The 25,058-nt window shown below is 37.6% G+C and overlaps 1 protein-coding gene across 2 annotated transcripts; it reads right to left on the bottom strand.

Annotated features, from left to right (window-relative positions):
- Positions 1–3,905: 3,905 nt before the first annotated feature.
- rlim (ring finger protein, LIM domain interacting) lies at positions 3,906–14,548 on the bottom strand. Of its 2 annotated transcripts, none has more exons than XM_038299100.1 (4): positions 14,396–14,548; positions 9,339–9,567; positions 7,669–7,776; positions 3,906–7,579 (listed from the first exon to the last, which is right to left on the bottom strand). In XM_038299100.1, exons 2-4 carry the CDS (start codon positions 9,505–9,507, stop codon positions 5,859–5,861), a joined length of 1,998 nt encoding a protein of 665 aa, XP_038155028.1. In that variant the 5' UTR covers positions 9,508–9,567; positions 14,396–14,548; the 3' UTR covers positions 3,906–5,858. The 2 variants fall into 2 exon arrangements, with proteins under 2 accessions (XP_038155028.1, XP_038155029.1); XM_038299101.1 differs by having other exon boundaries at positions 9,339–9,512; positions 14,396–14,541.
- Between the last annotated feature and the right edge of the window lie 10,510 nt (positions 14,549–25,058).

The raw sequence follows: 25,058 nt of genomic DNA on the forward strand, positions 1-25,058 counted from the left end.
GACTAGACCAAGACTGTAAACATGTACCTTTAAGACCCAGATTATTATAAATCCAGATTAAAGGTTTAATCTTGTTCCAAACTGTTTCTTCTGAGACGTCAAATTAAGGCTTAAAAAGGCCGAGCCAGAGTTTGGATTGTAATCTAATAAAATAATCTATATGAGGACCTACAGATTACAGAGATGATAAGGAGACTATCCAATATCAAGAACTTTATCACCTAAAGGGCAAAATACCTGAAAAGGTTTTTGATACATTTAATTTTCTCTATTGGAAACAAATTTCCTGTTTGCATGAAAATATCTTAAAAATAAATTTGGATTAGACACTAAATAGAAGTGATTTATACAATACATCCATATCATATTTCTGTCTTGCTTGTCACTTTTATCATTACCTTAAAACACTTTAAAACCACCCAGACCGGTTTATAATTCTGACCGGAGAAGGTCTGGATGTGAAAGACAATTTGTTCTTTTCCTCAGTGTCTTTAATTTTGGTGTCAATTTAAAGATTAATGATGTAATGAATGAAATCTAAATCAATGTAACATGTCTGCTTTATTCCTTAAACATGTAGGTGAACCGTTTACAGGTGCTGGTCATAAAATTAGAATATCATGAAAAAGTAGATTGATTTCAGTAATTCCATTTAAAAAGTGAAACTTGTATATTATATTCATACATTACATACAAACTCATATATTTCAGATGTTTATTTTGTTTAATTTTGATGATTACAAATGACAACAAATGAAAATCTCAAATTCATCATATCAGAAAATTTGAATATTACTGAAGACCAATAAAAACAAAGGATTTATAGAAATGTTGGCCAACTGAAAAGTATGAACATGAAAAGTATGAGCATGTACAGCACTCAGTATTTAGTTGGGCCTCCTTTGGCCTGTATTACTGCAGCAAGGCGGCGTGGCATGGAGTCGATCAGTCTGTGGCACTGCTCAGGTGTTATGATAGCCCAGGTTGCTCTAATAGTGGCTTTTAGCTCTTCTGAATTGTTGGGTCTGGTGTATTGCATCTTCTTCTTCACAATACCCCATAGATTTTCTATGGGGTTAAGGTCAGGAGAGTTTGCTGGCCAATTAAGAACAGGGATACCATGGTCCTTCAACCAGGTACTGGTAGCTTTGGCACTGTGTGCAGGTGCCAAGTCCTGTTGGAAAATGAAATCTGCATCTCCAAAAAGTTGGTCAGCTGCAGGAAGCATGAAGTGCTCTAAAACTTCCTGGTATGTGGCTGCGTTGACCCTGGACCTCAGAAAACACAATGGACCAACACCAGCAGATGACATGGCACCCCAAACCATCACTGACTGTGGAAACTTTACACTGGACTTCAAGCAACGTGGATGAAGTGCCTCTCTTCTTTTCCTCCAGACTCTGGGACTTTGATTTCCAAAGGAAATGCAAAATTTACTTTCATCAGAGAACATGACTTTGGACCACTCACCAGCAGTCCAGTCCTGTTTCTCTTTAGCCCAGGCAAGACGCTTCTGACGCTGTCTGTGGTTCAAGAGTGGCTTGACACAAGGAATGCGACAGCAGAAACCCATGTCTTTCATACGTCTGTGTGTGGTGGTTCTTGAAGCACTCACTCCAGCTGCAGTCCACTCTTTGTGAATCTCCCCCACATTTTGAATGGGTTTTGTTTCACAATCCTCTCCAGGGTGCGGTTATCTCTCTTGCTTGTACACTTTTTTCGACCACATCTTTTCCTTCCCTTCGCCTCTCTATTAATGTGCTTGGACACTGAGCTCTGTGAACAGCCAGCCTCTTTAGCGATGACCTTTTGTGTCTTGCCCTCCTTGTGCAAGGTGTCGATGGTCGTCTTTTGGACAACTGTCAAGTCAGCAGTCTTCCCCATGATTGTGTAGCCTATAGAACTAGACTGAAAGACCATTTAAAGGCTTTTGCAGGTGGTTTGAGTTAATTAGCTGATTAGAGTGTGGCACTAGGGGCCATCAATTTTGAACCTTTTCACAATATTCTAATTTTCTGATATGATGAATTTGAGATTTTCATTTGTTGTCATTTGTAATCATCAAAATTAAACAAAATAAACATCTGAAATATATGAGTTTGTATGTAATGTATGAATATAATATACAAGTTTCACTTTTTAAATGGAATTACTGAAATCAATCTACTTTTTCATGATATTCTAATTTTATGACCAGCACCTGTAAGGTTTGGCTTTGAAGACATTTCTTCAAAGCCAAAACCTTTCTCTATACACACCCAGATCCAAACTGAAAGAAGTCTGAGCATGAACTCAAAATTAAGTTTACTCAAGTTTCTAAACTACACTACATAAATAAAAATAAAAAAACTAATTATAATATCCTTGACAGAAACCTTGCATCTTATCTGTTTGACAGTTGTGGAAAGTAAATTTACTTGATTACTGTACTACTTTTATTGAGTATCTTTACTGGATTAATTTTTGGGGTGGCACTTATTACTTTCACTCCACTACATTTAATTTCAAAGATTGTACTTTTTACTTCACTACATTTCGAGGAAGCAGCTAGTTGCTTATTTTGGTCTTACGTGTTGAAATCCTATTTCAGAATGCAAGACAGCAGCCCTTAGGACTAAATTTGGACAAAAACTATTTTTGAGATTTAACGACATTCCACAAATGTGACAAAATTCAGTGCAGATATTAGTACTTTATACATTTTATTAAGGTGTTATTTAGGGTGGCCAAATGTCCGTATTTCCCGGGACATATCCGTGTGACGTAATCCCTGAGCCGCGTCAGTGCGGGCAGCCCTGTTCTTAATCAGAATATAGATTGCGTGGCTGTCAGTACGCCAACATGCAAAAGCGCAAATGTATGTTTACCAACGATTTACAAAAGAGTTTCACCGCTTTCAGACAGGGTCGAGACAAATGGGAGGCCTTGTGCACAGTGTGCAAAGCAGGCACATTATATCTCTGTGTCCAATGGAGGTGCAAGGGATCTGAAAAGCCACCTGGACTCCGAAAGTAAAGATAGTCTATTGATATGTTTGTTCGTTTTTGGTACATTTTGAATAATTTTTGCTACACAAGAGGTATTTTTTGTTAATTAGCTCATTTGTTAATTTATTTATTGCAATAGCCTACAGAATAGACATTTCGTTCATTGCTGAGGCTGAGTATCATGTGTTATTGGGAGTTGAGAGTTGTTAACTTTTATTGTTAAGTGAGGGATGTTTAGATGAGACATTATTTCTTTCATTGTGCCATTCATTCATTACAGGAATTGTTAAGCATTTTTAATAAATACATTTTGAATGAAATTATCGTTTATTGTAGTTATTGCTGTTGACTTTTATTGAAAAGCATTTTCAATAAAAGTCCCCAAGGTGTCCTGGTTTTCCCAAATGAAAATATGGTCACCCTATTTGTTGCCTTGTGGTCCGGTAATTCAGTAGGATGAGTTCTCAAACCGGAGTTTCTTTGTGGTGATAGATTCCATGTTGAACCTCTATTCCATAATTAAATTGTGGAGGATTAAGACAATCCTGTTTTCTTTTTGGTTTGTTTTTAAGAAATAATCACAATAGCTACCATTTTCTTGTGACATTTTTATGCTGAAGTTCTGAAAGGTGGTGTAGAATCTGTAGCAGGTGGTTCTACATATCAATACATGATATGGCTTCTAATAGCTATAAGGTTCTTTAAAATGACACTGAATAGTAAACAAATGTACTGATATAAGTTAATTTTTTTTTGAATACTTAACTATTTTCAAATGTGAGTATTTTACTTGGAGTTGAGTAAGATTTCACTAGGAGTATCAATACTTTTACTCAACTACTGCTGCTGAGTACTCATTACCACGGCTGTATCATGGTGAACGTCGCATGTCTTTATTGTGATTGGTGGGGCAGGAGAAACCATCAGGTATTTTATTGGTAGATCTTTAAAAACCATCTGTGATTCCATCTACCGGCACACAGAAAACACCACAGGCAGAGCACAGAACTCTTCCCTCCGATGTATTACTTTCATAACATTTCTTTAATTCAGCGGTTAGTTTCATCAAAACACCCAGTTAACATCCTGCACTGGGTATTTCACAGAACAATGTTGGGCTTAAACTCAACCCTCAGAAAAAAAAAAAAAAAAACTCTTTCCTTTTTACATGTTTCGGCTATTCAACATCTTGCATTCAAACATCTGTGTCCCACAGAGGGGAGGTAATAATCGTGGCTAAGACACCAAACAGTGAAAGAGAGACAGGATGCAAACAATAGCGATGCCCTTTAGCTCCTTTACCCACGTTCCTGTTTATTAACAGTTATTAAAACCTACAGAACGTCTAAATAAAAATCAACTTCGGCACAAATTGTAAAGGGTTATACGTCTTCATTTAGGATTTAAACAGTTTAACAATTGTACATTTAAATCTTGGTCTGTTTTACTATCCTTATACATTTTTGCAAATATTGCACACCACATGGTAGGATTTGCTCAAGAAACAGTTGAATTAACTTTTAATTTTCTGTCGATGTCTGAGAGTCTGAGCCATTCATTAATAAATATCATTCAACAACTTGCAGAAAGAAGTGAGCTATGTTTTAGAGATTAACTCTGGTTTCAACAAAGGTTTAAATGGTTCCAATTTTAAACCAGTCTAACTGTATTACTAACCCAGTACAAGAAAAACACAAGGAAATAGCTAGCAACTGCTAGTGAGAGTAAGGGAATAATTGATTAGTGGAGGAGGAGCAACTTTAAATCCAATGATAAATTGTGGTCGATGACGATGGTGGATGTTACCATCATCCTGCCCTTTTACATCAGCTATGTTTTATTCCAACATTTTGCCTCTTAATATCCTATTAAACTGGCCATATTTCTTCATATCTTGTAAAGATTAATTTGATTAAACTAATTATCAAAGGGGGCTAAGAATGAGTTTCTTTAAAATATGAAAACCTAAAATTAAAAAATTCTCTATAGTTCAGTTGATTGGAAAAACATGCGATTTGCAAAGGTAAGAGCAAAAATATTGGGTTATGTAAGACAAAATAGCAAAGGGGAGAAATCTATCTGAATCCATGCTGGAAGATTTTCTTTTCCAGTACTTTTTTAAAACAGGAAATCATGTAGAAATGAAAATGCTTTATATATAATAAAAAAAAAATAAAAAATTGGCAAATGTAACTCCAGAACAGGGCATCGTTTTGGTTGTACGAACAGAAATGACCTCAAGTTAAACCCTTACCTGCAAACCCAACAAATGTATACATAAGTTTACTATGCAAGCTCATACTCATACGCCCCCCCATCATCCTAAATCAGCTTGAAGTAACTGTAACTTGAAATGACTCAGATTCCCATGAGATAATTTACAATCCTAAACCAATTCACTGATACAAAGAATCAAAAATGTTTTTCTTTACAAGCTTATTTACAGCTAATACTTTTAAACTGCTGCAACTAAGAATTGTGCTTGAGGTGCTATATAGTATTCATACCAAAAGGGAGATATCTGAAGTGTTTAAACTACCTGCAGGTGTGCGACGGCATTTATAATCAAAGGATATCATACAAGATTACAGGTCTGCTTGTTTACATGGGGCTTGGTGCAAGGCGACACTTCGTGGACACTACAGGTTGATAAACAGCATGCACTGCTTTTGCTCAGCTCCGGAAGCCAATAGCAAATGTCAAAAGTAGAGTCTGAATGCATGTCAAGAGACTGAGCACCTCAAATGAAACATCAACTCAGAAAACGAGAAAACAATATATTTCAACGGTGGAGACATTTCTTCAAAGCGTCGTACATGACTTGGATGTGTAATTAGTTGAGATATTGAAAAGGTTGGAGTTTGTTGAGAGTTAGATCACGCTCTCCCGGTTGGCTGATACCAGAACAGCCCTGCGACAAATGGGGCAGGTGGAGTTCTCAGAGAGCCAGCGGTCTATGCAGTGCACGTGGTACTCGTGGGAGCAGGGAAGCTTGCGTAACTTGTTCCCCTCTGCGTATTCCGTTATACAGACGCTACAGGTCTTCAAGGCGTCGCTTTCGCCGAAGTTGCGCATAGAGAGGTTGTCGATCTGTTCTTTAGTCAGCCCCTGAGGCTGGTCATCGTCGTCGTCATTCAGGAGGAAGAAGTGAGCGAGTCGGAGGAAGGGAAGAGAGCTGGGCTCCTCCAGGCTGATGGGGGGTCTGGGCCGAGCCCTACCAGCAGAACCCTGTGGGCCGGCGGTGAGACCCTCATCTACGTCCGCCTCAACTGTCCTTTCTCTGGCTCCGGCAGCAGCAGCAGCTGCGGCAGGTTGCTCATCAGCGGCGGACGCCTCAGCATTACTAGCATCTGAATTGTTGAGGCTGTCCGTGTCCGCGGCTGTCCCGGTACCGCGGTTTGAATCTGAAGAATCTGAGTCGGAGTCCATGAGGTAGCCTAGCTCTCCAAAGCCTGTCATAATCTGCCTTATCATAGATTGAAGAGCCATCGATGTAGCCTCTCCTAACCCTGCGTCTGAAATCCTGCGAATGGGAATTCGGATGGTGCTGACGTAGGTCCTCACTCCAGCACGCTCTGAGCGTGAGAAGGTCCTACGGAAACCTCCTCGATCACTCTCGTAGAGAAATGTGTTGTTGGAGTTCTGCGAGCGTGATCGGGTACGGCTGGCGATGCTGTCTCTTTGCCGATATTCACCCGGACGCACACGCCGCACCTGTAGATCGAGCATGATAGTAGGGGGACGTCGCTCCGCTGAGCCCCCTTCGTTCCCGGTAGACTCTGCTTCCTGAGGCCGGACCTCCTGGGCCTCAGGGGCCGATTCTACTTCAACGCTGGGTGGTGGAGCGCTGTCATCTGCTGGGTTCGGCCTAGAGAGAATGTGTTGACGAGTCCGAGAACTGCCCTCCACTTGAGGAGCTGGAGGTGTGTCGGTGGAAGAACTGGGGCTTTGAGGACCGTAGGTGTGTCGTGGACCAAGTAGACCATCAAGCTGATCCAAACGGAGGGGTGACCGGCTTCTGGCTAAACGAGCTCTTGTCCTGCGTGGTTCTGGGCTACAGCTGCGGGGCCTCCTTTGTCCCCTCCTTGGTGAAGAACAGGGTGGGGGTTGCTCCGGTGAGGGCTCTGGTGAGGGTGCAGCTGCAACTGGAGCTGGAGGGGGAGCTGGACTGGGAGGTTCTTCTACAGCTTCTTGGGAAGCAACCTCCTCAACAGCCGTTTCTTCTGGCTCTGGTTCCGGTTCTGGTTGAACGACGACAGCCATTTCTTCTACAACTGATTCTTCGACCGTCTCCGTCTCCATAGGAACCAGCGGCTCAGGTTCTGCAGCGTCTTCTTCTTGGACCACTGGGGACTGCTCTGAAGGCCCCTGCTCTCCCTCAGCGGCTGCCTGTTGTTCGGCCAGGTTGCGGTTAACACTTATCTCAAGGCTGAAGCGAAAATCACCAGAGTTGGGATTAGTCTGGCTCACAGCCCGCCATGACTGGTTTCCACGGTGTCCTGTTCTAGTCGTGTTGCCGGTCCGCCTCACTGTATTGAGCCAGTCTAGCAGGCTGTCCCCACCTTGGGGATCCTCAGAGCTCTCTGGAGTTTCTATGTGAGGACAGAAAACAAAAGGTAAATCACATAGAAATGCAGATACTCACCATGAACTCAAAAAGTAAATGATCTTATTAACATACCAACGGGATCTTCACTATTTTCGGGGCTAGGGGTGTTGTTAATCGGCTGCTCTGGACCATCTTTGATTTGCTGAAGTCTATTGAAGAGTTCATCCTCAGTTACCTCACCTGGAAGAGATATTACCAATGTTTTACTAATTACTACTTTTTGGGCATAACCCACTTTTTTCTCTTTAGTAAATTCGTGGAAGAAAATGCCACCTTTATTCTCTATAAACAGAGATAAAGAGCAGACTAACTGTAAGGATAGAAAAAGAAGCAGGCTGAAACCAAAATACAGCTACATAAAAAGGTTAAACCTTATAGGTCAAGTATTTTTTTCATTTTAAACCTGTCATTTTGAACTCAAATCATATTTTTTTTGTTGGACGCAGCAATAGTACAATACTAAAAAAAACCTCCAGACTTACCAGGACATGCGACCGTCCCACATAATTCCCCCTCCTTGGTCCTCCACTAAACGCTGCAAACTTATACTCCCCCACCCACTGTCCAGGGACAGAAAAGGACTGGACATCCTCGACTGTCCACAGGCGGTTGCATTTTGAGCAAACACAAGTATAGTGAAAAAGCGGAAACTAGCCAGACGTGAAAAAAATAAATAGATAATTAAATTATCGAATACATAAAGGCGGAATACTACAGACCGTACTTATAAAACTGAGATAAGCCGAGACTAAATATCCACTTTTTTTCCCCATTTGTCATAACTCTATGTTTTTATAAATTATGTCTTCATGATTTTTGGGATTTGGCAAATTTCAAAAATTACCTTTTTTTTTTTTTATAAACTAGAGCTGAAACAATTAATCGGATTAATCGTGATTAATAGATTATTGAAATAGTCAACTAATTTAGTAATTGATTAATCGTTAACTGGAGTAGAGAGACTGTAAAACATGTCTTTAGCTGACAGAGCGACCCACTTAGAGCATCAATTATACCAAAATTGTATTAAATAGTATGAAATTATCATTTTTCATTTGAGATAAAAATATATTTCTGTCAACATGCTCTATCCAGAACTCCCCAAGTGGGAAAGTTTTTTTTTCACCTGGTTTAATGTAAAAAAGTTCTTAAAAGAAACATTCGCAAGCCGATTATTAATCGAAAAATAATCGATAGTTAATTGCAGCCCTAAAACAAACATTCATTTCTTGGTTTTTCAAGTAACATATAAAATATTCTGTATTTTAAGTAGTGACTGGCTGTTGCTTTTTTGTCTTTATGTCCACACTTCATAAATTAGACACTATATTAAAGTTGGTCTTTATTAAACCACTGATGTTTTTTCTAATATCTTCCAAACTGTAATGCCTGGTACATTGCGATGGACAAGATATTAAAGAAAATATAATCCTTAACTCAGTCTAGTGTTTCCTAAACCATCTAGGGTTTTAGTCCAGTTAGTCCAGTGATCTTTATATCATTTGTAAAATGTTCCATACCAGTGACAGTCACTGTCTTGTTTGTTTTCTAAACAAACCAGTGAAGTCTGGTTAAAAATCACAGGTTCAGATCAAAACCTGGATCTAATAAATAAAATACCTGTGGCAAAACTAAGTTTTAGAATTTTTTTCAGAAGTATTGGTTTTCTGTTTGTCAAGAAAAATCCAGTCAAACTTTATTTTACCATCCTATTGCAGGATAAAACCTAAACACGTTATTACCTGGATTTCCCAGGAGATTGTTGTCTCTCATAAGGCGATAATCCTCTTCACTGAGATTGTTGACGAACTGATAAAAGGCCTCTTCTCTGTCCAGACGATCCAACTGCGTTCTGCGCTGCGACTCTGACTGGTCACCGCTGCCTTGCTCCACGCTGTCAGACCCCTCCATTGACTCTGAAGGGTAGAACAATGAATGGGATACTCTGCAACTTTGAGCAAGATCCAGTTACTGCAAGAAATAACAAAAAAAAAAACTGTTAAGAATTCTTTCCATTAGTGAGGCCTGTAACTATATTTCTTTCCATTCTTTGAATGCCGTTCACCTCGAGCGTGGGGGTGGCGGGACAGCTAAGGAAACCTTTTTGCTACTCTACTTTTAGGTAACTAGTAAGCTAAACAAAACAGTTATCGACACAGCCTAAATATCATTTTCAGCTCAACAAATCTGTTAGTTTTATATGACTGTAATGCAAAAACTTAAAACTTGCCACTTCTTTTAAGTACCCACAGCCCTAAATTATCAATACTTTTAGTTGATTTAAAGTTGTTTTTATTAACCAAAAAGTTAGTCGTTTTTGATGTTTTAGTTTCTGGTTAATTACGCAGGCCTTTCGTAGAAGATCAAATTGCAAAGACGGAAAATGGGTTTTAGATTAACATTTTTTTTTTCCCCAATAAAAAAGTATTTACTGGGATAGGAGCAAACAAGCCCTTCTAATATTTGCTAAACCAGATTTTGTTAACAATTGAATTCTCCAGCATATGTTTTTATTTCTGAGGAACAAACAGTACAATTTTGAAACAGTATTCAAAAACAATGTTTCCCCTTTTGTATATACTAATAAATTTGGACATCCATAAAAAAGGTATTCAATCTTTTTAAGAGCACTTCTTGCAAAAATACTATGTTATATTAGCATACAATTGTGATGTCATATGGATATCATAGTTAATCCGTGTATCATTCGTTCTATTTTCAATTGCCAATCAAAAAACAAAAAATAAAAAATTGACTGGTTATTTTGTTTTTTGTTTTTTATGGTTAAACCAAAAACGAAAAAAGGATTTGTTTTTCATATTTCAATTCTAAGCTCAGATCAAGAATACGAAATGGAAAAACGGACAGCAACGCATAATTTGATTTTAATATTTAATCGGTACAGTTTACGTGACCCGGAAATAGCTCTTTGCGCAGCAGTTGGGGTAATGAAGTGGTTACCATGGCGACGCTAGAACCATACACTATGTTGATCAGAAGCTGTTTGTTGTTGCTAGTTAACAGTACAGTGCACAGAAAAGTTTCAAGACAAAAGTTATACCTGGAAAATCCTGCTGATTTTCTCCGTTGTCATGTCCTCCTCCTTAAGAGTCACACGCTTGGATCCTCGAAATAACACGTAACTGTCCATGGCTGATAGGTCCGACTGCCTTATCTGGTGCAGCTTGATCGAACGTGGTGGGGGTAAGCCAATTGTTTTTTTAGCTAACGCTCCACCAAACTTCCGGGTCACGTAAACTGTACCGATTAAATATTAAAATCAAATTATGCGTTGCTGTCCGTTTTTCCATTTCGTATTCTTGATCTGAGCTTAAAATTGATATATGAAAAACAAATCCTTTTTTCGTTTTTGGTTTAACCATAAAGAACAAAAAACAAAATAACCAGTCAATTTTTTATTTTTTGTTTTTTGATTGACAATTGAAAATAGAAAGAACGAATGATACACGGATTATAGTTGATAGTACCGTATTTTCACGACCATAAGGCGCACCGTACTAAAAGGCGCACTCTCAGTTATGTGTCCCATTTCTGTATTTAACACACACATAAGGCGCACCGGACTATAGGGCGCGTTTTTTATATACAGGTACATGTCCTCTACTACCTTTAAATACCTCTAATGCGTATTTAAAAATACAGCGGGGGCAAAACTGAGTATGACTGTGCTTTATTCATGTATTTATTACAAAGTATTAATCAAACCTGGGTGCTGGCCGTGAGACAGACACATCACAGATGACACAGCGCTGTGATCGCTCCTAAATTAACTTAAAATCCTGAAACCTGCCGACGGAATTTGTTCGCTTTTATTACCGGTATCCTGGTGCCTGCAGTTTAAATTATTTAGATGAAAAACACCTGCCAGCAGCCGCGGTGAACCTGGAGGCTACCCGGCCTAGAGGCTGCAGATGAAGGGATTTCTCCTGTCGGTGCACCGCTGGTATGTGGGGGTCTGAGCGCCTCCGACAGAAATAGATAATCTGGATGAACTGACTGCAATTATGAAGTTTTCAGGTGGACTTTCTCACTTAAAAACATATTAAAACTACTTTATTCCCACTGATCACAGCAAATATAGCTGCAAGATTTAGATTATTTAGATGAAAAAACACCTGCCAGCCACCGCGGTGAAGAGGAGGAGACCCGCCCAGAGGCTGCCGTTGAATTAAGTTTTCAGGGAGAAAAACACAGCGGGAGCAAAACTGAGTATGATTGTGCTTTATTAATGTATTACAAAGTATTAATCAAACCCATCAAAGTCATCCTCCTCTGTTTCTGAATTAAACAGCTGCGCTAAATCAGACATGCCAATTTCCCATTCTTCGCTGTCAGAGTCACTTTCCGTGCAGCGCAGCTCCTCAGAAATAATGCCGGCTTTTGCGAAAGCTTGAACAACAGAGCCAGCAGACACGTTAGTCCAAGCATAAACAATCCATCCGCAAACGGTGGCGTAACTTGCCCGGCGCTGCCTTCCACTTATCCTGAAACTGTGGTCTCCGTCTGTCATCCATCGCTCCCACGCCGCTCGCAGCCTTACTTTGAACGGCCGCTTCACACCGATGTCGAGCGGTTGAAGTTCCTTTGTCAGACCCCCGAGATAACGGCGAGCACAGCGTTCATTTGATTCACCATGTTTTTCTCATCAGCTGTGAGATGGGCACGCATGGAGTCACAGATTAACAGCGATGGTGATGCGTGGAAAAAAACACCTGTTCTCCTCACATACACCTGCCTCAGCCACGCTTTCATCATCTCCTCATCCATCCAGCCTGTTTCATTTGCGTTAATATCATATGTCATCAGAGCGATGTGTCTGTCTCGCTGTCAGCTCCCAGATCAGCTTCTCTGATTGGTTGATGCGGCGCGTCCAGCAGCAAAACTTCAATTTTTCCATCTCGAGCAGCAGCAGCGCGTTGGCGGTGCGTCAGATGCTTAAACGCTCCCGACGTGCTGCACCAAAACGCGCTGCAGGACCTTTTGCTGCGCCTATACGCGCGTCAACCATTGACTTTGCATGTAAACTCGCTGCTTCTGCTGCACCTGCTGGGTCCGGTTCACACCGATGTCGAGCGGTTGAACAGCGAGCACAGCGTTAATTTGTTTCCCCATGTTTTTCACATCAGCTGTGAGATGGGCACGCATGGAGTTACATATTAACAGCGATAGTGATGAGTGGAAAAAAAACACCTGGTCTCCTTACATTCAGCCACTCTTTCATCATCTCTTCAATGAGGTGGTCTCAAAAGTCGCAGTTACAACACACATAAGGCGCACCGCACCAAAGGGCGCACCGCACATTTTGAGGGGAAAAAAAAGACGTTTAAGTGCGCCTTATAGTCGTGAAAATATGGTAATTGGGATTTTCCCTCTGCCTCTATGTGATGTCTTCCATTGTAATTGTTCTGACATTCCAGGAGCTTTAGCATTTTGGCCAGCAACTATCGCAACCTTGTAGATACTGTATATTTGACACTGACATAACAGTTGGAATTCAATATAATGTACGATTCTGGAAGTAAGCAGAGCTGTATTGATTAACTGAATAATAATCAGTGAAGAAATTATGTTTTGTTATGATTTTTTCCCCCCAATTTGTACCAAAACTATGTGACTCGTGAATGAGTAATCTTAAATGCAAAGTGAGTATATTTCGTATGGTTTTGGTCTGATTTTTGTTCGTTTTCGATCGTTGTTCGATCAAAATAAATCCACTAAACCATAGGATCAAAGCTGTATTTTGTGATTACCATTATGTTTGGGTCACAACATTTCACATGGTTTACTGCAAACTGATGGAATCAGATCACTCCAGTAGATTACATTATTGTAAATTACCTAACTGCAATTCTACTACTTGGAAAATATATCAATCACCTCTTGCCATACAGGGCTTCTGAACAATTCTGTTTAAAGAAATCATTATTTATATATAGTTTATTTGTCTGACAAAAGAACAAATAAAGATATGTTTTACTTAAATTACAAGATCACAAAATCGATTCGTAGAATAAACTGTGTTAAACTATAACTCGGTTCAGTTCAAAAAGCAGGGTGCCAGGCCAGCCTCAAAAAGCACCGGGCTGTCTTGGCTTTTCATCACAAACAATATACGATTTAATAGGAAAATAATGTCAAATTAGATCAATTGAATGGTTAGACATAAACTAAACCCTCTCTAAACTTTGCTTCTTAAAGTCCGAGTCTACAGCAAGTATGTTGGTCAAAGTCGAGATAAAAACAAAATGGCATCTTATGACTTGCGTTTCCTAGCTGCTGATTAGCTTTGTGTTAAAACGGTAATATCGTAATTTTGAAACAAAAAGGGGCGATTAGGAGTTTCAAAGGTGACAACATAAGAAAATATTTCAAAACCCAACCTAATATCCGTAAATTCCGTTGTAAAACAAGATAATAAAAAGACCAAACAACCCGGTACTGTAGCATTAAAGCTAGTTAGCGTCTAACTGGCGTAACTGAGCGGCTAACTATGTACGCTACAAACGGTACAGTTAACTAACTTTATTATTTTGTGGATGAATTAATTAACACTTATATCAAATAAACATACGAGCTTATCTTTATCTTTAATATCCATCTTAAACAGGAGACTGGGTAAAAAAAAAACATGAAGTCCCACATAGCATTTACGCTAGCTAACTTAGCAAACGACGTCAACCAGTGACGTTCACAGATCAAGCTAAATTTGCTAAGTCTAAAAGAACTGAGTTGACCACCCGAAATACTTTGTTTTATTAACAGATTATAGTTCCGTTACCTTGGTAGTGATGTTGTTAGTTATACTGCGGGGCGACACGACTCCTATTTCGAGAATATACGATGAAAACAGACTGGTTTAGCAGCAAGCGAGCTCAGGATTCCATTTTCTTTCTTGTAGGAAGGCTGTAATGATTTTCCGGAAATGGTTAAGAGGGCAATTTAGTCCCTGAGACTGTCTGCAGGTACACAATACAAGCGCTAATTGTTGCTATATTGGCACAGGTTTGTATTTGTACCCAAGAATCCAGGCACATTGTATAATTTACATTACGTACATAAGCAATTGTAGCTGTAGAGGCGTTTTTATAAGCAACGTGACGAGGAAGCCTACCTGACAGACTAAACTAGGGTGAAATATTCTTCCACACTCTTGATGTAGGGAAGAGCTGGTGTGAGTGAAAACATGTTTTATTTAGAACATGGGTTCTGTTCAAGCAGCTGTGGAGTCTGTCCACACTGCGAGGTTGTCAGAACAGCACACAAAAGATCCAATGTGTTTATAAACCCCAGTCACATAACGGCTGTGGGGACGTAAAAGTTAAATAATGAAAAATTGTACCACCTTTAGTTTGACCTATATAAGATTCGACTGGGGGGGCTTACATATTTTTTAAGAGTAATAAAAATCTGCACCCCTAAAAACACTCTTAAACTGATTCAACCATGTTCTTCAACATTATTAGATTTGTGGGAACAATCTTTGTCCACAGCTGTCCATGACTGTATTAACTTTTGTTAAAAATCTTATTTTCATCTGAAGAAATCATAATTCATCTATCTTCCTGACTACCATAATTTAAATTTGTTCTCTGTAGATAAAGGAAGCAAGGATATCTTCTATCCATTCCACTTATTTTTTCTATTTATAGAGGACATTTTTCAAAATAGCAAGTGTGAAAACGGTGTGATTTTAGTGCATTTCTCCTCCTCACTCAGGTAAAATGAGACCATAACACTTATCCTTAGATTTATTTTTGATAGAAATGTTGACATACTTTATATTAGGGTTGAAACAATTAATCAGATTAATTGTGATTAATCAGTTATTGAAATAATCGTCAACCAATTAAGTAATCGATTAATCGTTAACTGGAGTGTAGGGACTGTAAAATATGCTTTTAGCTAACAGAGCAACACACTTAGAGCTATAATTATATAAAAAATAATAATAATAAAAAAAATATATATATATATATATATATATAAATGCAAGATGTATATATATATACATTTTGCATTTAAGATTTTTTTTCTGTCAATATGCTCTATCCAGGACTCCTCAAGTGGAAAATGTTTAGTTTCACCTGGTTTAATATACTAAAAATTCTTCTTTAAGGAACCTTTGGCTATTTGATTATTAATCAATTGAAAAAATAATTGACAGATCGATTTGCAAAATGATCTATAGTTGCAGCCCTACTTTATATGACTCATAACACATCAACAGATTATCTGTATAATTCTAAATGTTTTAAGCACAGCATTTAAGTGTTTAACAAATTCCCTCCATTGCTGACATTAGTTGAAAAGTAGTTCTTTCCATAATATGCTGTTTTTTGTTGTTTTTTTATGCCAAGAAACTAAGTTTTCCTCACAATCATGGTGATTTTATTACAAACTGCTGATTTAATCTTTAAAACTGATGTCATTGATCTGAGAATCAATAAAGTGATAAAATTCAGTTTCTTTCATAGATATTTTTGTCCTGAAATATAACTGTATATTGTGCGCCTGCATTCCTTCATTACTCAAAATAGTCCCAGGAGAAATTTGCAAAATAGCTAGTATTTAAATTTATGCTATTTTGTTTTCTTCATTTTTATTTTACTCTTAATACCACAAAAAAAGGCTTTATTTGCAGGCAACCAGTTTCACTTAGTTTCAACACCTATCCAGTGTCAGCTTCGCTAGAGCAGTCTGCAATTGGAGCTCTGATTTTTAAACAGCACATAGGTCCATTCCTAAGCACCTTCCAAGTCAGACGCAAAGAACATACAACCCCCTTATTCTTGTTTGTTAAAATATTTTTTTCTAAATGTTCTCTTTGCATTACCAGTTTTGGTTTGGTTTTAATGGTCCATCATCAGGCTTTGAACTTCCATATCAATGGGTTTTTTTGCACCATGTTTTTTTCTCCCACACTGTTTACATTTGATGACTGCTGCACTTTAAGAAATGGAAATGTCATGAGAGCTGTATAAAATGAAATTTAATTTTTTTTATACACTCTTTGCATACAAAATGACAATAAAAGTTGTCCAAGTCTTTTTGATTTTATCCAAGTCTGGATGTGTTATTTTATTGAAACTATGGATTGATGCGTTCAGATCCAATATACAGTATAAAACATTTGTCTAAATGTGTGCACTCTTGTTTTGTTTTTTTACATTGCTTACATTTTTCAACTAATAGATTTATTTTTTAAGTGGATTCACACAGAACATTAATGTTAGACACTTTTGGAATGATCACATTTCAAGGTCTCATTTTTACATTACAGAATTTTGTCAGGACTGTGTATTTGTCAAAGATTGACTATATAAATGTGAAAATGCAAAGATCCTGCTTTTTTATTATTTACGTTTGTTAGTTTGTGCTTTTTTCAATGTGCTATACCTTTAAACTGAATTTAAATGTGTTTTCTTCCTATTTTCAGACTGGGCCCCCTTTATATATATTATAATATTGGGATAATAATCATTGATTAAGTTCCCTACTATGAATGAGTTTCAAAACATGTAATGTTTACAAAAAAAATGTATCTAGCTTTGGATTTTTAAACAACCTGATGCTAGATTGTAAGGTAGTTTCAAGTTCCTGATATGAATAATGAACTCCTTTAACATCTCAGATATAAGCACAGACAGGTTATTCACCATAATATTGAATGTGGATCGAGTTAAAAAGCTTGAGCTGTCATGAACAGAAGACAGATGGACCCAGTATTCAAGGAGAGCCAGTCAGTAGGAAAGTTCAAACGTTTATTAAATAAAACAAAACAAAAGCGGAGCTGTGGCTCGCGGACACTGCAGGCGGGAGGGCACCGCCCAATCTCAGACACTCTGTAGTGGGAGAAACACAGGTAAGTGACCACGATCATCTGATAGAAGATCATCTGCGTTGGCCACTTACCTGGTTTAACAGTCCAGTCCTAGAATGTCCCAAATTGCTGCAGTCCCAGAGGTGATGCTGGAAGTCGATCCTGGTCAGGGATCCAGAACAGACAGGAACCGACAGAACAGGCAGGATCCAGATCAGGCAAGAACAGAAACAGGTGGCAGGATGCAGACTTCCAGGCATCCACAGGCTCCCAGGAGGGTTCAGCGTCTGACTGGGACCAGAAGCATGACCAGGTGGTCACGCACAGGAGCAGACAGGATCAGGTGCAGACAGGCAGGCACAGTGGCAGAGGGTAGCCGAGACAGGACGTGGAATCGGAACTTGAAGCAGGACTTTAAACTGGTCTCCTCCCTGGAACCAGGCTTACTGGATAAAAACTGAACCTCCCCACATAATGAGCCAAAAACCCAGAGGACTCCGCGGGGGAGGAACAGTGGACGATCAGGAGACAAGACAAACACAAAAACCCTCTTTCCACTGGCTGCTAGGATCCAGGACATGAACCATGAACTAAAAAAACTGAACAGACAGACTAACAGAAGGACAAGTAATGATCTGGCACTGAATGCTCAGGCTGAACTGAATATAAACCAGAGGAAACAGGTGAGAGGAATAAATGATAATTGAGGCAGGGAGGGAAAAACGACAGGTGAAAGGAATGACTAATTAAGGGAGAGCAAACAGGCCAGATCATGACATGAGCACTTGTTTTTTTTAACCAATCTGCAATCCTCATATTCTGTATACACCCCCGTGCCATAAGGACCAAGCTTCGATAAACCCTCGATTTAAAGCAACTTGATTGAAATTTTAACTCCAAATCTACTTTGCCTGAATAAACAGCTTTCCTTTCAGCACAAATTGACAAAATTCCTGAAGTTTCCCTCTTCACATGGCAGAAGGACTTAATTTAATAAGGAGACAGCACTCATCATAGCACTCACTCACTGAAAGTCTCTCTTTTAGCTGGAAATATTTCCTCTTCTTCTGCAGATGAATAGGCATCCTGCTCTGATAGTATTCCTCCCCATCTTCTTCTTCTGTTTTCTCCACTTTTGAATCAGAGTTGTCATGCTGGTCATTTGAAAAAAAAAAAGACATTTTACTCCTTGAAATTATGTGGTCAATGTAGGAAAAATCATTTAACACAAAGCTGAAAAAATATATTGTAGGGTATTTTTTCTGCTCTTTACTCAGTTTCGGTTCATCTTGAAATGCTGTATAATTTCCCAGATGAGTCTAACTTAACTGTGACACTTTGTTTTGATGTAAATTCATTTTACAACTATAACCTTCTCAGGAGCTTCTCACAACTGCTGATAAGGAGACATTTATGAAGGTAAATAATGATGCTGGTAAATGGTTTGGATTAATTCATGCATTAAATTATAATTAGGTAAACAAAGTTTTTATTGTCAAGTGTATGGAAAACTAAATATTATCATTTAAATGAGGTTCCTTTAATATAACTTTTTTTTTACTAATTAGCTAAAAAGAATGAAAATTAAAGACTAAATCATTAAGCATGTCAAAATCATGTAATGCTTTTTGTCACCTATAGTTTTATGATGCTGTATACATCCTACCACCTAAGTAACATCAGTTATGCTGGTTTAAGTCTCTAGGAGTCGCCACTTCTTTTTAAAAATACTGTCAGACAGACAATAAAACAACATCTACCAGATCCTTCCCTCTGGAGATTAAAAACGATAGTGCATAGTACTGAGACTAGAACATCTTGTTGGAAGTATATATACTTTCTGGCCTAAAGGATGGCCCTGGTTGCCAAAATGTGCAGGAGAGAGGCATTAAAGGAAGGGATCCTTGTGGTTCCCTCCTGCGTAAAAACATGACAGACTTTTCTGGATGTAATGTTACTCAGTATATTTTGTTTGGTCTTAAACTCTACAAAAAAATCCTAGTGAGTTTGATTAATTAGGTGCTTTACGTATTGCATACAAGAGCCATCTGCAGGGAACAAAAGACAAATTATTCTTATCTTTATTCCTTTTAGAACTCACACATCTATCTATCTATCTATCTATCTATCTATCTATCTATCTATCTATCTATCTATCTATCTATCTATCTATCTATCTATCTATCTATCTATCTATCTATCTATCTATCTATCTATCTATCTATCTATCTATCTATCTATCTATCTATCTATCTATCTTTATTCCTTTTAGAACTCACACATCTATCTATCTATCTATCTATCTATCTATCTATCTATCTATCTATCTATCTATCTATCTATCTATCTATCTATCTATCTATCTATCTATCTATCTATCTATCTATCTATCTATCTATCTATCTATCTATCTATCTATCTATCTATCTATCTATCTATCTATCTTTATTCCTTTTAGAACTCACACATCTATCTATCTATCTATCTATCTATCTATCTATCTATCTATCTATCTATCTATCTATCTATCTATCTATCTATCTATCTATCTATCTATCTTTATTCCTTTTAGAACTCACACATCTATCTATCTATCTATCTATCTATCTATCTATCTATCTATCTATCTATCTATCTATCTATCTATCTATCTATCTATCTATCTATCTATCTATCTATCTATCTATCTATCTATCTATCTATCTATCTATCTATCTATCTATCTATCTATCTATCTATCTATCTATCTATCTATCTATCTATCTATCTATCTTTATTCCTTTTAGAACTCACACATCTATCTATCTATCTATCTATCTATCTATCTATCTATCTATCTATCTATCTTATCTATCTATCTATCATCTATATATCAATCTATCTATCTATCTATCTATCTATCTATCTATCTATCTATCTATCTATCTATCTATCTATCTATCTATCTATCTATCTATCCACACAAAATTTCCCTATTGTGACTGATATCACAATAAGGAAATTCGAAGTTTAGAAGTGTGTCAAAACTGTTCCTACAAATTTTAGTGCAAAGAATCACTCTGAATCACTTCAGCATATTCTGTATGCTGAAACATTACAAGGTCATATTATTGAACCTAAGAGTTTAGCACATGGAATAAAGCCTCACTCCATTATTTCCCTCTGTACCTAACTTTATATTTGACAAAAGCAACATTTGTGACTTTTTCTAGCTGTGTACATAACCTAATCATATTTATAATATCCAGTGGTGAGAACATTTCGTGAGGGGACAATTCCTATTGATGGATTCTGTCTGTCTGCCTGCCTGCCTGCCTGCCTGTCTGTCTGTCTGTCTGTCTGTCTGTCTGTCTGTCTGTCTGTCTGTCTGTCTGTCTGTCTGTCTAGAATAATAGAAGGGAATCATTTCGGGACATGTCTTGAAACTGTCATAAAAAGAAATGACTTTTCAACTTCAACAGGCAGAAGAAAAACATATTTATGAGCCAAGGAGGTTTGTTAGTGGAGTTATGCTGACAGGACTGTCAATCAGGGAATCTGAGTTGATTGTCTCACCCAGTCCAGTACTTTCCACTCTAACTTTTGTTTTCAATTGTAATTTACTTCTTTTGTCATTTTCTGCCTGGTTAGTTAAATTATTTTTCAATAAAACTGAATCTTTTGAATATCTGAACATTGTTTATGGATTATTTGCAATCAATATAATTTCTACTACAGATAACTTAAAGAAGATGCATCATGAATAAGTTGAAAATTCCAAAACTGTTCCAAGAGAAGGTTAAACAATGGGTAGCAGGATGGTGCAGTATGTAACACTGTTGCTTTGCAAAAGAAGGTCACAGTTTTAATCAGTGGTCTTTGTGTAGGAAGTTTGCAACATTTTCTTGTACATAAAATTCTCTCCAGGAACTCTGACTTCCTCCCACAGTCCAGGAAACACAACTGTTACCTCTTAATTGCCCTTAGGTTTCATTGTGTGCATGCATGGGCGTCTGTCCTCTGTGTTGTCCGTCTGTCCGGCATGAACCTATATGTTGGAGAATGGCACAAACCTTCTCACAAACAGTTATAGTCAAGGATTGGAAAGTTTAAACATGAATTTGTTTGTATATTTTTTTAATTTTTGAGAAGACTGCAATTATAATATGGGAAATGGCATAATCTGTATCTGTTGTACACTGGAGAGAGGACAAATGTTTTATTGCTTTCACAATTTAAGAAATGTTTTATCTTTGATCATCAATGGGATGTGGGTCATTTCCTATTAAAAAAGGTATTGCTATATGAAGAGTGTGATTTTAAATGCACTATTACTTTATATTTAAAAAAGAAATGTGTTTGGGTTTTTTAAACCTACACAGAATTCACAAGAAAAATAGATATTACTAAATCATTTTTGTAACTTTCTACTTTTATCTAGCTTCTAATGAGCTTTAAATGCACCATCAGACTCCCTCTGTGGCTCGTTACTGATCCCATGAAATAACAACGGCTTTTTTATGGATGGAATGAATGAGAAAATAGCAGACAAAGAAACCAATGACACCAGGAAGTAAAATAGTTTGCTTTAGCTGAATGAATTTAATTTATTTCTCTAGATTTGAAGAAAAAAAAATCTGTCGTCTTTGCCTTACGGTTTGCTGATCAGGCAAAATGCTTCATTAAAGTCCTCAGGCAATGCTATGCTTCTCTACGTCGCTGGTAAAAATAATGCATTTTCTTTCATTTACATTGACTTGCATTTCCGCTTGGAAGGAGCGAGTTAGGAGTATATATGGTTCTAATAGCTGCTTGAAGGTTTCTTTTCTTCATTACCTGTTCTCTATGTCATCAAATATGCAGACATGTGTGATGCAAACTGTCTTAATGGTTTAATAAATCAGTTTCTACAATGTGAAATTAATTTGATCTGACAAATGGGAAATGTTATGTACCGAAGGTTTTACCTGTGTTGCAGATTTACAACCAGCTTCATGTGGTGTTCTCTGCTGTGGATTTAGAGATGGCAAATTCCCTGTTTCCATTAAAAGCAACTCAGATTACACCAGGAAGTGGGGAAAAAAAATCTGCCTGCATCCATATTTGAGGCAGTGATTTTTTTTATATGACATTGAAGAACACAGTTTACAACAAAGATGATTATCAAGAAAACTAAAAATATAAAAAGACTACACTACTGTTCAAAAGTTTGGGGTCACATTGAATTGTCCTTATTTTTGATGGAAAAGCACTGTACTTTTCAATGAAGATAACTTTAAACTAGTCTTAACTTTAAAGAAATACACTCTTTACATTGCTAATGTGGGAAATGACTATTCTAGCTGCAGATGGTTTTTGGTGCAATATCCACATAGGTGAATAGAGGCCCATTTCCAGCAACTATCACTCCAGTGTTCTAATTGTACAATGTGTTTGTTCACACATCTCAAAACAGTTTAGCTCCTTACAGAAGCTACAAAACTGACCTTCCTTTGAGCAGATTAAGTTTCTGGAGCATCACATTGGTGGGGTCAATTAAATGCTCAAAATGGCCAAAAAAGAGAACTTTCATCTAAAACTTAACAGTCTATTCTTGTTCTTAGAAATGAAGGCTATTCGATGCGAGAAATTGCTAAGAAATTGAAGATTTCCTACAACGGTGTGTACTATTTGAAACAATGAATCATTATATTTCCAAGATTTAATACACAGCATATTTCCAGCATTCATTTCTGTTAATGATTATGCCTAGGAGGAAGAAACCTTGTGTGAATTTGGTTCAGGAGTCTCACAATTCTCTTGATAACACCTCGTTGATCCTTTATGGGGTTTAGGTAAATTTCTTCTTTCAGTTCCAAAAATTACACTTTTGACATTGTCTTTGGTTCAAGAAAGGCTGAAAGGAGCCCGATTGTTACGACCCTGCGGCTTTTATGGCTCTTGACGCACTAAATCCAGTCCAAACCTTTCAAACCTTTACCAGCCAAACCTTTGATTAGGCTTTTGCCTCAGAATCATCTTATGGATATGGTTTTTCCTTCCTCTAAACTTTCCAATTTGATGCCAGCACCACGACAACAGCCAACACCTATTGCACCGACCCTTTGTTACTTATCCTTGTTGTTATCCTAGGCCACAATGTTACATTCCTTGATTAAAAATACTTTTCTCTTGGTGTAGTGGGTTAAAAATATCAGATAAACTGTAATAGGTTTTAGGTAGCTGTAACCTACATTTGTTAAGTGTTTGTAAAACAGTAAAAAAAATATCCTTCTATGATTTTATTACTTACATTTAATTGGTCAAATAATTTAGCCTGTAAATGATATTCTGTCTAATCGATATATACCTCAATCTTGGTTTTAGGCATCTTTTAGATGAGCTTCGGCTTAGGGAAATCAACTGAACACATCAGATTTGCCTGTAAAACTGTAATCAAAAGGCTTCGTTTAAAGTAAGTCTCTTATGCATAACCATCCTTTTGAAAACTTTGTTGTCTTAAGTTTTTATGATTTCACTTGAGCTCCTACAATACACAAAATTAGACATGCTATTTCTTTTGGAAATGTCACAGTGATGTCCTCTTAGCAATCATAAAAAAAAAGCAAACACAAAAAAGTGACAAACAGTTGTCTTAGTGACAGAGCTTCCTATTTCTGTCCAAGCAGTTTAAGCAGGCAATGACAAAACAAGCAGGATCTCATTTAATAACTACAGGTGCACCTGATATATTGCATTAGACATTCCATCTTATAATTTGCTCGCTCCCCTATCTGCTACGGGTGAGTAAAGAACAAAAACAATGCTAATACCGGCTGACAATTTTGGAGGCATACATCACAGGGTCTGTTTATGGTGCGAGGCTGTATCTCAGGCTCCAATTAAGCATGCCAAAATGAGTTGCTGCAAGGACCGCGGCGGCTCCGGCTCAAAGTTATGGATGAGCAGTCACTCCGGCAATGCCTGACCCTGAGTGCTAATTAGATGTGACATAAGATAGTGGGAGCGAAAGCAAGACTTGTAAAGAAATTAAAATGGCTTTTGTCTAAGAATCCCGCTGTATAACAAACATGGAGAGACTAATTGGAGATATAAAGGTAGACAGGGTTTGCACTTGGCAGCACAGATAACAACTCAGAGATTAGAATTATCCATGCAACTATCATTGTTAGTTTACTGAAACATGCAGGACTATTGGCTTATCAAAATTACATATTAGTTTTTTTTTTTTGTTTTTAGATATAGGCCAAATAGGCAAATGAACAGGGAAACATTATAGAAAGACGAGTGCACAAGAAAAAAAATCTTTAACTTTGACATCAATTGTGTTCTTCTGCTTTTATGCATGTGTTATTAATGAGGAGTTGGCTCCACCTGCTTAATGCTAAGAATATAGAGGCTGGAATACATAGTTTGTGCAGAATAGCACTGCATTTATATCAGTCTCAGTTGACTTTCTACACATTAAATAGGGAGGATAAACTTTATTTCTCATTCCTTCTCTTCATATCTATCCAGTAGTTCAACAAAATCAAGATAACCTTTATATATTAACTAAACTTAATTTCTTCATAAAGAAGTTAATGTTTCTCTTTAATATAATAAAGTCATAAAGTGGGCAGTAATAAACACAATCCAACTC

Source organism: Cyprinodon tularosa, unplaced genomic scaffold, assembly GCF_016077235.1.
Source record: "Cyprinodon tularosa strain WSP-4 unplaced genomic scaffold, ASM1607723v1 ctg42, whole genome shotgun sequence".
Classification (NCBI taxonomy): domain Eukaryota; kingdom Metazoa; phylum Chordata; class Actinopteri; order Cyprinodontiformes; family Cyprinodontidae; genus Cyprinodon; species Cyprinodon tularosa.

Coding starts and splice junctions, on each gene's coding strand:
- rlim (XM_038299100.1), bottom strand. CDS start 9,507: ATGGAGGGGTCTGACAGCGTGGAGCAAGGCAGCGGTGACCAGTCAGAG. Junction 7,777..9,338: donor CAATCTCCTGGGAAATCCAG/GTAATAACGTGT, acceptor TATCTCTTCCAG/GTGAGGTAACTGAGGATGAA. Junction 7,580..7,668: donor AAATAGTGAAGATCCCGTTG/GTATGTTAATAA, acceptor GTCCTCACATAG/AAACTCCAGAGAGCTCTGAG.